Source organism: Empidonax traillii, unplaced genomic scaffold (assembly GCF_003031625.1).
Source record: "Empidonax traillii isolate 1590-97213 ecotype Southwest subspecies unplaced genomic scaffold, ASM303162v1 scaffold1764:size158975, whole genome shotgun sequence".
Classification (NCBI taxonomy): Eukaryota; Metazoa; Chordata; class Aves; order Passeriformes; family Tyrannidae; genus Empidonax; species Empidonax traillii.
This window is the reverse complement of record NW_020956957.1, coordinates 66,709-80,973: the sequence shown is the minus strand read 5'-3', so window position 1 is coordinate 80,973 and position 14,265 is coordinate 66,709. Positions and strand designations below refer to the sequence as shown.

General features: G+C 50.9%; 1 protein-coding gene across 1 annotated transcript in view; it reads right to left on the bottom strand.

The window, feature by feature from the left end:
• Positions 1–9,207: 9,207 nt before the first annotated feature.
• Positions 9,208–14,265, bottom strand: part of SMIM11A (small integral membrane protein 11A) — a 5,955-nt gene continuing 897 nt past the window's right edge. Inside the window, exons 2-4 of the mRNA XM_027908595.1 lie at positions 11,225–11,317; positions 10,579–10,755; positions 9,208–9,243 (exon numbers count right to left, since the gene is read on the bottom strand). Coding sequence (XP_027764396.1) covers positions 10,591–10,755; positions 11,225–11,245 — 186 coding nt within the window. The 5' untranslated portion in view covers positions 11,246–11,317 and the 3' untranslated portion in view covers positions 9,208–9,243; positions 10,579–10,590. The remainder of the gene's footprint in view (positions 9,244–10,578; positions 10,756–11,224; positions 11,318–14,265) is intronic.

Sequence of the window (14,265 nt, the reverse complement as noted above, 5' to 3'; positions counted from 1 at the left end):
TGTCCCTGCCCATGGTCCCTCCCATGGTCCCTCCTAAGCCAAACCATCCTGGGATTTTATGATTATCCCAGTGTTTCCTCTGCCCTTCAAGGTGTTAGAGTTATCCTAAGAACTAAGTCGTGCTGTTTCCATGAAGATATCCCCTGGAACTGGCAGTGTTGCTGCTGTGCCCTGGTTTTGATGCTACAGCAGCAGCAGCAGAACAAGGCCAGCCTGGGGGAGTCTGTGCCTGTCCATGCACGTCTTCCACGCAGGCAGCTTTTGATTCCCAGAATTCCTGCACTAACTTGCCACTCCTTTCCTGGGGCTCCCTGCAGGCAAGATGTTCAGCTAGAGGATAAAATAATGGAATATTCTGAGTTGGAGGGACCCCCAAGGGTCATCCAAGGGTGCCCAGGACATGCTGCTAATCCCCCCCTGTCCCTCAGAGCGTTGCCCAAACCCTCCTGGAGCTCTGGCAGCCTTGGGGCCGTGCCCACTGCCCTGGGGAGCCTGGGCAGTGCCAACCACCCTCTGGGGGAAGAACCTTGTGCTGAGCTCCAACCTGAGCCTGCCCTGGCACAGCTCCAGCCCTTCCCTGGCTGCTGTCCCTGTCCCAGCCAGCAGAGGTGGGAGCTGCCCCTCGGGAGGAGCTGCAGCCCCCGCTGAGCTCTGCCCTCCTCTGCTCCAGCTGCACCAGCACAGGGCAGAGGAGAGGGAATGGTGTGAAGGCCCTGGGCTAGAAAACACGCAGGGGTGGATGTGCGTGAACCAGCTAATTCTGGTTAATTTTGCTTTGTCCAGAGGGGAGGCCGCGATGGCTCTCAGCAACCGCACCAACGGCACTTCGGTCCTGCCTGACACGCTGCAAATGTTTGTGGAGCAGAAGAAGGCCCTTCGGTTCAACAACTACAGCAACCCAGCCCTGGAGCTGCAGGAGGAGATCATGGCCTCCTTCTACATCCTCATCATCGTGGGCTTTTTCGGCTTCCTCCTCTTTGTCATGATGCTCAGCAACATCGTGGCCAGCAAGCCGGAGAACTACATCGATTACCTGTACTCGGGGAAGCTCGGCCCTGCCAGGGGCAAGGTGGAGCTCCCAGGCAAGGAGAGCAAGGACACCTTCGTCATCATCAACAGCTCTGCCTTCCTGGAGCTGCACAGGCAGGAGGGCAAACCCCACCCCGGCTCTGAGGCCGCAGGCTCGGTGCCGAGGGACGTGTGACGATGTTTCCATCCGCGATCCTTCCCCGTGAGCCTGAGCAGGGATATCCGTCATTCACGAGGAGCAGACTGGCCTTGGGGAGCCTTCCCACGAGCAGCAGACCACAACCTGTGTGTTATTTCATCCCCTGGCCCGTGGAGAAGAGGCTGGAGATCAGGTCCCTGCTGGGCTGCTCTTCCACGGCTGTTCCCATCCTGTGTTTTCACGGCTTGGCCCCCCCCTCCCGGAGAAGGGATCAGCCCTCCCTTTGTTCTTGCTTCAAGCAGAGCCACCACGTGTCCACCTGGGAATATTCTTCAGTCCTTCATTTACTGGGGGGGGGGTCAGAGCTGCCAGTGAGCCCAGGTGGGTGTCCTGCCAGCAGGAACAGCCGCCCCAGGCTCGGTGTCCCCCCCTCGGGGGTGGATCCGTGTCCTGCCCTTCTGCAAGGAAGGTTATTTCAAGGCTCTGGAGGCACATTTGGGACTTGAACTTGTCTGCTTGGTCTGCAGTGGCTTTGGGACATTTGGTCCTGCATTTCTCAGCAGCTTTTCCACCTGTCAGCCCTTCACCTGGAACAAGGGAAGAGCCAAGACATCCTGTGGAGTGCCAGGACAAGGGGGAATGGCCTTGAGCTGAAGGAGGGCAGGGATAGATGGGATATTGGGAAGGAATTGCTGGCTGGGAGGGTGGGCAGGCCCTGGCACAGGTTGGGCAGAGAAGCTGTGGCTGCCCCTGGATCCCTGGAAGTGTCCCAGGCCAGGTTGGAGCACCCTGTGCTGGTGGAAGGTGTCCCTGCCCGTGGCAGGGGGTGGCACTGGAGGGGCTTGAAGGTCCCTTCCAACCCAAACCATTCCATGATTCCATGATTCTGGTGTCTTTCCAGGGTCCCTCCCAGAACCCCCTGGGCAGCATCAGGGCTGCCAAGCCCCACTTGAAACCCTCAGGATGGTGACAACGTTGTGCCAACAATCCCAAGCTCCTTCAGCGTTCTTTACCAACCCTCTCCTCACGGAATCCCACCAGACCCTCAGCCCCTGCTCTCCCTCAGCTGATGGGCAGGAAGCAGAGGGGGGTGTTGTGGTTTTAGGGTGTCTTCTGCAGGCCACCAAACCTCAGAAGGCACAGGGAGGAGAGGTTTGCCCCCCACACGGCTCCAAGGTGTCCCATCCATGCCCTGCACAGCCCTGGCATCCAGGATGGGCTCATGTGGAGAAGCAAACACTGGCAGTGGCCTCCAGCTTGCCACACATGGTCCATGAATTCACTGGAAAAAGCTCTGGAGTCTGCCCATCCAAATGGTTGGAAGCCAGTGGGGCAGATACTCCGAGGACTTAAAGGCATTTAAAGGAAGCAAAAATCCTATAAAACCCCACAAACCTGGGTGTCTGTGGGGTGGCAGCTGGGGGTTCCACTCAGCCTTTGTGTGATTGGTCGTTGTCACTGAGAGGACAACAATTCCCAACCATTTTCTGCCCCAGGAAACATCATTTCCTGATTTTTCCCTGAACAGATTTTTACTCCGTAAAAATTTTTACTGTGATTTCCCCCCACCCCCCTCTCTTTTTTTTTATCCTGGATCCTTTTCTGCCAAGACATGGTGGTTTAATATTTTAAGGGATTTTGCCACTGTTTGGTCCAACCCAACCTCCTGGAAAGGATTTACTTCGTGTGGGCCCCACCCTTTAAGGGAGATTTTTAGGATGGCAGGACCTGATCTCCTCAGACACAGTTCCAAGTGCTACTTCCAGCTGATAGTGGAGATGAAACCCGACCCACTCTTGGCTTTCCACACTTGGAATTCCAAAGCTTCGGCTTTCCAAGGGAGACATGTCCTTTTTTTGGACGGGTGGTGTCTCCAGCAGAGGCCAATTAGGCTGGTGGAGTTGGGTTTGGATCCCATTCCTTTGGCCCCGTTCCTGTGTCTGCTTCAGCCTCTGCCTCTGAGCCTGGATCCACCATTCCTGCTCCCAACAGCCCAGCATTCCCACTGCTGCAGCTCAGCTGCTCCAGGCTGAGCAACCAGAGGTGTCTCAAGGGAGAAGGAGCAGGTTCCAGGTTTGTTCCTCGTCCCCAGTGTCTTCCAGGAGGTGCCAAATGTCACCATCCACGGTGGGGGGGGGAGGATCATTCCAGATTTCAGCCTGGCTCCCAGCATTCCTGACAATTCCTGCTGCAGTTGATGGAGTTTTCCAGCCAGGAAGCAGAGTCCTTGGTGACTCTTTCCAGGGTGAGTGGCCAGGGGCAGGTTTGTCACCCATCACCCATCCCAGGGTCTCAGCAGGGACATTTCCCCTCCTGGACAGGCTGAGTCACCCTGACCAAGGGCTCTCAGCCTCCCTGTTTGCTTCCAAACCCCAATTCCCTGCTGATGGCTGGCAGGAAACCACTGCCGTTCCCTTTGGGGTCCCCTTGGCCTGGGAGTTCTCCCTTCTGGACTTTCCTTCCTCACCCCAAGGAGAGACACGTCCGTGTGTGCCCACAATTCCAACCACAGCTCCCCAAAACCCTTCAGCTCCTAAAGAAACCACGTTCCCACGGAGCCCAGGCTGTAAATAGCCAGCTGTTTCCACCTGAAACAGGGGCTGTGTTCAGGCAGAAGTTGTGACTGGGATGGGAAGGGTGATGAACTCAACCTTGGCAAAGAATTCCTAAGGCTGAACCCCAAATTTGGGCAGTTTTCACGAGGCCTCTCCCTGGTCTCCATGGGAAACCACCAGCTCTTGCCCTGAGGGTTTTAGGGCTCTGACTTGAAATATTTGCTTTATTTCTTTCTTAAATTTTCCACCTTTTTCTGGTGACTTCCATCCTGAAGCCACCTTTGGTTTGGGCAAGTGTTTCTCTCCCTGGTTCCATGGTGGATCAGGAGCTAAAATGAAACACTTTTGGAAAGCCCTTTTGACACTTTTGGAAAGGTATTTTTGAAGACAGCTCTGTCAGGAGACTTCAGCTGGTGCTCAGGAATTCATCAGCCAGCCAGGAGGGAAAATAAATTACTAAAAATTATTGCATTGGGTATGGGATTTATTAGAAAACGAATCCTGATATTTCTCACTCCGTGTAAAACTGGGAGAGAACCAAATTCCCTGTAGAGCATTGGTTTGGGGAAAAAAAAATAATTAAACCTATAAACCACTTAATTTGGGTCGAAATAAAATGTTCAATTTCAAACTTAGCAACTTAATTTTAGCTGCTGCTTGTAATATAATCCAGCAGTAAAAGCAGCCACTATGTGCCTAAAATGATGCCTGCTGTGTGTATTTCATTATGTTCTGGATTTCATCATGTTTTTATTTGGCATTTAAAAATAAAAGGGGTTGTGGTGTGTTTTTCTTTTTTTTTTTTTTAAGCTGGAATATAGAATGTGGTGTCTGGTAAACTAATGACATAATGACTCCAAAACGGGTAATTGGCGTGTAAGTGGTAATTGCTGGTAATTGTTACACTGATGGGGACTTTGTTCCTGGGTAATTGGTCGTTTTAGCTGGGTGGGAAAGTTGAGAAGCACCAAAAAGCTGCAGTTTGGAGTTTGGTGAAGCCCATCCCTGGGACTGGATGCGAATTCCCTCAATTCTGAGGAGGAAAGGGCTGTGAAATGAATTCCAGAGGCCAAGCCTGTCTTTGATCCCACGGGGGATCTGCTCCTGAGCGGGGGATGTGTTGGGCCACCTCTGACACCAGAAGCCTGAGGGATTTAATGGGACTCTCCCATCCTAAACACGTTAAAATCTGGTGTCACCTCACGTTCATTATCCCAGGCCTTTCACTTCCAGCAGTCTGGAATGAACTTCTCAAGTGCCAGGGAGAAGAAATCTCCCTGAAAGGGAAGTTCCTTTCTGAAGGCCAGCAATTAGTGGGTGGCTCAGGCTTTAAAGGGTGAGGAGTTGAAAGGATAAAATAAGTCTCAGGATAAAATATGGCACCTCATCTTCAGGGATTTCCTTTCCCCATCCCACTGATGGTTTTGGTGTTCAGAACATGGGGAGTGATGCAAATTCATGGAAAATTTTCTCCTTTTTTTTTTTTTGAGAGTGGCTCCCAATTTACAATCTGCGTTTGTTTTTTGTACTTCTGAGAGAAGCAAGACCATAAAAACATCCACAGGTTCACTAAAGCATTTCAATACACCGAGACAAACCTTTCTCCTGGGTGTGGAAACCATCTAAATGAGAATGCCCCCCAGTCACCTGCTGTCCCCTCATTTCAGCAGCAAGGAATCATCCAAAGGAAGCAATTCCTGCCACAGGAATTGATCCACCTCTCCTGCTTTGTGTCCTTTGCTAAATCCAGGGTGAATTCCCCAGGGAGGATTCCATGGAAACGAGCACTGGGAAAGGCAGGGCGTTTGACACCCCATTTCCCAGAAAGGATGGGAAAAACCTCCTTTTCCTGGGAGAGCCTCATGAAACACCTTCACTCTCCCCTCTGGCACGTCGAGGCAAACCTTTTCTGCCCAGTCCCATTTCCTGAGCGTGGAATCCTGGGGGGGCAGGACAGAGAGCTGAGCGTGAAACCAAAAAGAACTTGGGGGATTTTCAATAAAAACTTCTCAAGTGAGTCCTTCTCCTCCCTCCCTCTTTGGTCCTGAGTCAGGTGATTCCAGTAATTCCAGTAATTCACCCCAAATCCCTGTAGACAAATATTGTGGCTCATCCAGCTCTGACTCAAGTGGTAATTTAGGGTGACAAGCAATTCCTTCAGCACATGAGTAACCACGTTAATGGGAGGATGTTACCCAAGAGCAGCCCTTGGAATGACAGGCACAAGTCTGACAACTTCTTGGGAGGCCTTTAAATACCTGTTATTTTATTATTTGCCGGCGGTGGCTCTTGGAGAGGAGCTCAGGGCAGGATGTCTTGGTTCCCACTCAGGAATCTCTGTGTGTGGGGACTGAAATGCACCTCCTGAATGAAATGATTAAAAGGATCTTTGCACAGAGATGAGAGGCAGATGCAAATGCAAACGCTGATGAAGAAGCTGGAACAGATGTCCCCCTCCTGGAATGCAAATCACCTGAATTGTCATGATGTCTCACTGACTAATTGCTCCTAAATGCTTTTCCAAGGCTCATTCTGATGGGAAAAAAAACCCTGATTCTGGAATTCAGTGATAAGAGCTTTTGTGAGGGAGCAGGATGAGTAAATCCCACTTTGTGCCATCCCTGGGAACGGGGAGAAGGCTGGAAAGCCAAGGGAGACCCCTCAAAGCCCAACCTCTGTCTCTGTGACCTGTTCCTCGACATTCCCCCCTCCCTCGTGGAGTGGAGGGAGAGGGATGGAAAGCAGGAGGAGCACGAGAAATGCAGAATAAACCCCGTTTTGGGACACGAACACAAGGTGCAGCCTCATCTTTGTGACTCAGGAGCAGCGTCTGCCTTTTCTCCTGGGCTGGCCCTGAGCCTCTTCTAATCAAGGCAAAAACACTAAGCTGGGAAATGAGCCCGAGTTTGGGCCAGAGGGATCTGAGTCACAGCGAATAAAATGAGCTGTTGGACTGGGAAAGGGCCACAGCATTGAGAGCTGAGCTCAGAGCCAGCATGAGGGAGGCCAGGAATAAAAGAGACTGATAAAAGGGGGATATTCACCCCTCTGTGCTTTCAGTCATCGATAGGACAACCCTCTGAGGGACAGGGGGGATTGTTGGGGTGTCCTGGGCAGGGCTCCCTTGCTGAGAAGAGCGGGAAAATCCAGGAGGAGTCGCTGATTGCCAGGTGGAAAAGCGAGGGAGGAAAGGTTGGGAATGGCTGTTTGCTCCTGGGGCTCCTGGAAGAGCTGCCCTGGGATGCTCCCAGGGAGCTAAAATTGAGCAGAGTTCAGTTCAGCCAAAGCCTGAGGAGGAATCAGTGCTGGTGAATCCTTCTTGTTTTCCCTTTAAGGACCACTGAGCTCCTTCAGGCTGGAAAAGCCCCATTCCAGCAGCCACCTGAGTCATCCCAGAATCTGGGAGTGTTTGATTTTCTCCCCTAAAATCCCCAAATCTCCTTTCTTTGATGCTCCCCAAGGATTTCGGTTGTGGTTAAGACCACGCAGCCCTCACTGAAGAAAAGAGAGCCCAAAGGTGCAAACACCGAAGTCTAAAAGCGACCCTTTAATTTTCTGTCTTCAACACTTGGCACTGGTGACAGTGACAATATTTGACAGTGCAAGACAAGGGAGGTACAGCCTGAACATTCCTCGGGAAGAAGAGTCATTTTATGGAAGTGAAGGGAGTAGTTCTGTGGGACCAGGGTGTCACCTGGCTCGCTTTCTGGGATGGGAATATCTGGCAGGAGGGTCCTGTGTAGGTCAAGCTGCCACGTGGCCCTTGGGGACATGGCTTAGGGGTGATTCTGGTGGGGCTGGGTGAGGGTGGGGTGGGATGGGATATTCCAGCCTTGAGGATTCTGGAGATTCTGATCGAAGGCTCTCTGTTCCTGCTGCCTCCTCTGACTCCCAGAAACTCAACTGAATCCTCTGTTCCTGTTCTAAACATGCCAAGGCAGGCCTGGCCGTGGCACTCAGTGCTCTGGGCTGGGGGACAAGGTGGGGACGGGGCATAGGGGGGATCCATGGGCTGGGAGGGCTTTGCCAACCTCAGGGATCCCGGAATTCTTTCAGACCTGGAGGTGCCTGTTGGGAATGAGGAGCTGCAGCGATCCTGAGCCGCTGTCTCCCCCCAGTGTCTGCAGATTTTCTCGTTCAAGCTGCAGCTGCAGAACACAGAAGGTGGCAGAACCTGCCTTGGACAGGACACAACAAGCCCTTATATACTTATATACTTATATACTTATACAAAAATTATCTTTATATATTATAAACAATATGAATTATAAATATAGAATTTTATAGTATATATCATATAAAACATAATATGTACTATATGCAATTTTATATATTAAATATATATTCTATATTTATAGATATGGTCTATATTCTATATTTATAGATCTTGAATATATATTTATATAAATAGTGTATATCAATATATAAATTATAAATATGCAGTTTTATACATTATAAGGCAATATTAATAATATTATATTGTTATATTATATAAAGTAATTTTTTATTATTATTATTATTATTATTATTATTATTATTATTATTATTATTATTATTATTATTATTATTATTAAATCTACTCCTGAGAGCCTAAAAATTCTAGACTGGGGACAATATTCGAGGACAACCCGTGACTTTATGGAGCCAAAACACTGCTGACTCGTGCAGCTGGGGGACCCCAGCCAGAGCTGAGGGTTCCTGGGCAGTTTGGGGGCTGTGGCTGAACTGAAATCCCACCCCACAGGACAGATTTCAGCCTCACCTTCCCCTCCAGAAGGCACAAGAGTTTAGGAAGTGCTTCAGGATGGAAAAGTGAGTGGAAACGAGGAGCTTTAGGTTCCCTCCCAACCCAAACCATTCCAGGATTCCAGAATTCCAAGACCAAGCTGGCTTATTTCCCAGGAGCTGCTGCTATTGCAGGAATAGCTGAGGAGTAAACAAAGAGCCAAAAATCCTGTTTTCTCAGAACAAACCTCCTGCCATGAAACCTCCTCAGAGGTGACCCCGTCATCTGCAGGAATCCAAGCAAGTCCTGGATGCACAGAGGGGTTTTCCTGGGAAAAGCTCCTCTCCTGAGGCTGTTCCTCTGGTCCTACAGTCCCCAGACTGACCCCCTTGCAGGAATGAGCTGCTCTGGGAAGCTGCACAGAGTCCTCTGCTCGTCCTTCTGTCCCTGCACGGACCTTGTGCTCATCCATGATGGATTCTGAGTGCTTTTCCCTGTAAACCCAACCACCTCCTGGCAGATCTTCCTTAAAAACTGCCTCCCCTGCAGCTCTGATCTTTTTTAAACAAGCAGCAAACGAGGCCAGGGCTTTATTTATTTATTTTATTTTTTTTTTTTTACAAAGGGTTTTTTTATTGCATAAATAGAGGTTGAAATCCATGTAAAAAATGGAGATACAGTGGAAGGGAACGCTCCTCTCCAGGGTTTTATTCCTCTGCCACATCCATCATCTCCAGGAAGGCTTCATCCTCCTGGGGAAGGAATCCAGTGCCAGCTGCCAAGTGTCAGGAATTCTGCAGGCTGAGGAGAGAGCAGTGAGAGCTAAATCTGCTGCCATGACAGCCCTGCAGGAGAATTCCCTCCCTTCTCTCTCTCTCTCCCAGTATGGAAGGACAGGGCTGAGGGGGCTCCACTCCTTATCCAGCCTGGCCTGGAGCAATTCCAGGGCTGGGGAGCTCCCAGGGGGATTGGGATTGGGATCACTCTGCTCCCTTGCAGGGCAGCCCACGTGGCACTTGTTTAGGGATAAAATCCCACCTCATTCCCTCTAAATCCGCCCTCTCCCGTTTTCCAGGGAACAGCAAAACTGCTTCCCAAGAAAAGCTCGAAATGGCCCAAATTTACCCCCAAACCAAAGCCTCACTCAGAGCCAAACAGGAGACCTGGAAAACACCTTTGGGTTGGTTATGGGTGGTTGGTTTTTCTCTTGGTAAATGAAAATAATCCTTGGTTCCCAGGGTTATTCCCAGGGCCTCGCTTCCAGGCACAATTCCCAACCCCTTGTTGCAGGGCATAAAGCAGGGATAAGGTTGGAAATAAAAGCTCCTGAAGATTAAAACTGTTTTCAGGTGTGAGGGAACGGCCTGAGGAGGGGAAAGGAAGTTTTTCATTTGAGTAACATGACATCAAACTCCCACTGAGCTCACACGGGGCAGGAAGAGAATTCCCATTTTTTGGCCTAACAGGGAGCAAAATGATACAACAAAAATCACAAACAAGTCAGGGAACAGAATCTCAGCACCAGGCAGGACTCATTTCAGTAATGGATTTGATCCAAAAAAAGCCATGACTGCTTAAACTTGGGAAATAGGGAAGGGGGATTCTGCCCGTGGGGAATGAAACCTCCAGATTTTCAGGAACGAGATGTTCATTTTGTTCACACTTTGTGCTGAAAGATGAGCAGTTTTCTCAGTGCATTATACATGGTGGATGTTACACAAACTAACCTGTTCCTTGGGCATGGAATTTGGCCTTTCCAGCTGAAACTCCCAGCTTGCCAATGATTTAACTAATCCAGAACGGCTGATTATTTGCTAATTAATTATGGGACTGGAGGCCAAGAGCTCTGCTTGCATTTCCTGCCCAATTTCACCCTCTCCTCCTGCAGCAGGATTTCCTGGGCCTCAAAATTCCAGGAGATAAAAGAGCAGAGAAGGAATATTGGGCTAAGATATCCTCAAAGCTGAACTGGAATTCCAGCACAGATGGGCATGGTCTGAGTGTGCAAACCACAAACAGCACAAGAACTCAGCTGGTGATGGTTCAAATGGCACAGTTTAAATCAAAAATAATGGGATTGATATGTCAGTGCCAGTAGGGAGCAGCAGGATGTGGAATGAATTCCCGACCTGAGGGACTCTTCAATCCTCCTTCTCTGCTTCTCTTTTCAGTTTCTCCTCCCGTTCCCTCTTCAGCTTTTCCTCAATTTTTTTGCTCTGGTACATTTTCACCCCAGCAAACGCCAAGCAAAGGATCAAGGTTTTGGCTGCCAAAATGTACATCAGCAGTGGGAAATTCTCCAGAGCCTGAAATGCAAAAGAAAAGATTGAGACAGGAACGCTTGGATGGATAATTGTAAATGGATTTACAGGGATGTCACAGAGCTCCCTCCAGCAACAGCATTATCCAGGTGCTGAAAAGGCTCCTCTGTCCAGGGTTTTTTATTCCTGGAGGGAACTTTGAAGCAGGCAGATCAACAATTAGGGGAAAAAACAAAGACAAATCCCCTTCACTCGAGTTGTACCTGAAGGTAAAGAATGGAGAAGCCCCCTGGGACAGGTCTTGTTTTGCAGCAAATGGAATATTCCCATGATCTGGGGCTGGAAAAGGGGAACAGCTCAGTGTTTTAGGATAACTGGAGCAACAACAAATCCCCCAGAGTGTGGTGGGAAAACTACCCTGCCCTGGGCATGGAAAGCCCCTTCCAACACAGAACCCACCCAACTGCTTGGAACAGCAGCAATTCCCTGCCTCAGGAATGTGGGACAGCCTCACCTTCCAGTTGAATGCCACCATCCTGGCCGTGGGGTGACAGCAACTCCACACGCACGTTCACGCTCCTCAGGTCACCCAGCGGGGCAGAAGCATCTTGGAGAGATGGAAATGAAAGCAAAATCAGGGCTTGAAGAAACGGGAATGAAGGTTAGAACAGAATCAGACGATCTGCTTCCAGCCAGCAGGAACACCCCGCTCCTCCCCGGGGGCTCCTGTGCCTGTCACAGCACCAGGAGCTTCCCAAGTGACCCCCACGGGCTCTCCAGGAGCTGAGTGACAGCAGCAACGTCCCTGCTGAAGGACAGGGGGGGTTTGACAGGCCCTGGGCAGGTGGCAGGGCTGGGATTCCCCAGCCCAGCAGCTCCCTGTGGAAAACACAGCCCTGGCTGCTTTGGGAAGCTGCAGTTCCCAAAGTGTTGGGTGGTGTCTGAGAGCTCCAGGACACCAAGGCAATCCAGAAGAGGTTCCCAGCCCACCTGCCCCTTTTGGAGCCTGAACAGCCAATAAATTCTGGGATCTACTCTGATTTACCACTTCTCCCCGATTTACTAATTAATTAATTAACTCCCCCACATTAAAACTGTAAGTTAAATGAAATCCTCCACGCTGCAAGCAACACAGGAGCAAAGCAGCCACTCCCTGGGTGGGCAACACACGCTCCAGAGCTGAGATCCTGGGTGGGGAAGTGCCTGAGAAACCAGGAGCCAAATAACTGCTCTCGCAGCTCCTGCCCTGCTCAGACAGCAAATTGTGATTTCCCCAGCCTGGGAATCCTCTTCCCTCCTTTTCCCACAGCTGCAAACCCTCCCTTCCTGCTGAGACCACCCCGGAGACAATCCCCACGGAGAGACACTCCAGGGATCTGTGTTGTGGAGATCCAGCTATATCCAAGTTCCCTTATTTTTGTATTGAGGGAATGCCAGGACAGCTGTGAACTGATGAGTGTTGGACCTCCAGGACTAGGTGTTTCAACTTTCTGGCATCATGGAATCAGATGGTGTGGGTTGGAAGGGACCTGAAAGACCACCTTGTTCCAACCCTGGACACCTTCCACTCTCCCAGGTTGCTCCAAGCTCCAGCCTGGCCTTGGACACTTCCAGGATGGGGCAGCCACAGTTTCTCTGGGAATTTTATCCCAGCTCCTCACCACCCTCACAGGGAAGAATTCCTTCCCAACATCCCATCTTAACCCTGTTCTCCTTCAGCTTAACACCATTCCCCCTGTCCTGCCACTCCAGACCCTTGGAAAAGGTCCCTCTCCATCCTCCTTTTAGGAATTTCTGCTGTTGCCTCCACAATTCCAGCAACCATTCAGATTCGAAATGGCCTTTGAGGGATGTTTTTGTTGTGTGTGCAGGAGGAGTTTTAGGCTCAGCAAATGTTGTGGGAGCCCATCTAGGGGTGTGACTGCAGGGTGAAGTCCTTCTGGCACGTGGATCACTCCTGAAAAGGCTTTTGGTTGGGACTGTTCAGCCAACGCTGCTGGAATATTCCAGCTCTGCTGGTGGGATCTGCCTGGATTGGGTGTCCATCAGGAGGAGCTGCCCCGGAGTCACACGGGATAGGAAGCAAAGAAATTCTCCCTGTGTTCTCAAGAGTGGGGTTTGGATCCAAAATCATAAAATCATGGAATGGTTTGGGTTGGAAAGGACTCTAAAGATCATCTCATTCCAACCCTGGACACCTTCCACTCTCCCAGGCTGCTCCAAGCCCCATCCAAGCTGGCCTTGGGCACTTCTAGGGATGGGGAGTCCACAACATCTCTGGGCAAATCGTGGTTTTTAGTATCACCTTCCCACTTTCTTCTCCCTGCCCTGGGCTGTAGAACCAGTAGAACCATTCCAGGGTTCTACGAAAACCAACATTTCTTCGCACTGGGGTTGTCAGCCCACAAGCACAGAGCTCAGAGACACCCAAGGGTTGTGGTATCTTAAAAGCCTGTGGGCAAATAAACAGCTGGAATTTCGTGTTTGCCTTTTCCTGAGGCTGATAAGGCCCAGATAGGAGCTGGGAACACATCCACAGGCAGGCATTGTTCGTTCCCCAGGAAAATCCCTGGACAAACACTCCTGGGGACAGCCTGGGCCCCACAGAAGGATCTCAGGGTTCCAACTGAAAACAATGAAATAAACATCAAGAGCCACATAAGATCTTCACACCTGACAAAGGAGAAATGAAAACACTAGTGATTCCTCTGGCAGCTCCTCACATGCTCCAAACTCTGGAAAATAAGAAGGGAGAAAGATGGGATGGATCAGTCACAGTCTCTGGATTAAAGTCAAATCACAAGCAGAAATGCCAGTGGCACCTCAGCTGTTCCAGCCTGGATCTCAGGAAGAAGATCCCAGGGCTGGAGCCCCTCTGCTCTGGAGCCAGGCTGGGACAGCTGGGGGGGTTCACCTGGAGAAGAGAAGGATCCAGGGAGACCTGAGAGCCCCTTGCAGGGCCTAAAGGGGCTCCAGGAGCGCTGGAGAGGGACTGGGGACAAGGGATGGAGGGACAGGACACAGGGAATGGCTTCCCACTGCCAGAGGGCAGGGAGAGATGGGATATTGGGAAGGAATTGCTGGCTGGGAGGGTGGGCAGGCCCTGGCACAGGTTGGGCAGAGAAGCTGTGGCTGCCCCTGGATCCCTGGAAGTGTCCCAGGCCAGGCTGGACGGGGCTTGGAGCACCCTGGGCTGGTGGAAGGTGTCCCTGCCCATGGTAGGGGGTGGGATGAGATGATCCTTAAGGACCTTTCCAGCCCAAACCCTTGTGTGGTTCTGTCCCACCTTGGGAAGGGTCTGCAGGAGGCACCTCCCTGAGCCCATCCCAGCTCTGCCCTGGGCTGGAGAACAAGGGATGGGGACTGGGAGAGCAAGGGAGGGGGTGGAGAACAGGAAAGGGGCTGGAGAGAAAGGAGGGGAGGTTGGAGAACAAGAAAGAGGGATGGAGAACAAGAAAGAGGGATGGAGAACAAGGAAGAGGGATGGAGAACAAGGCCGGAGGGGAGGCTGGAGGGCAAGGAGGGGGCGCTGGTGAATCGGAGGGGGATGGGGGG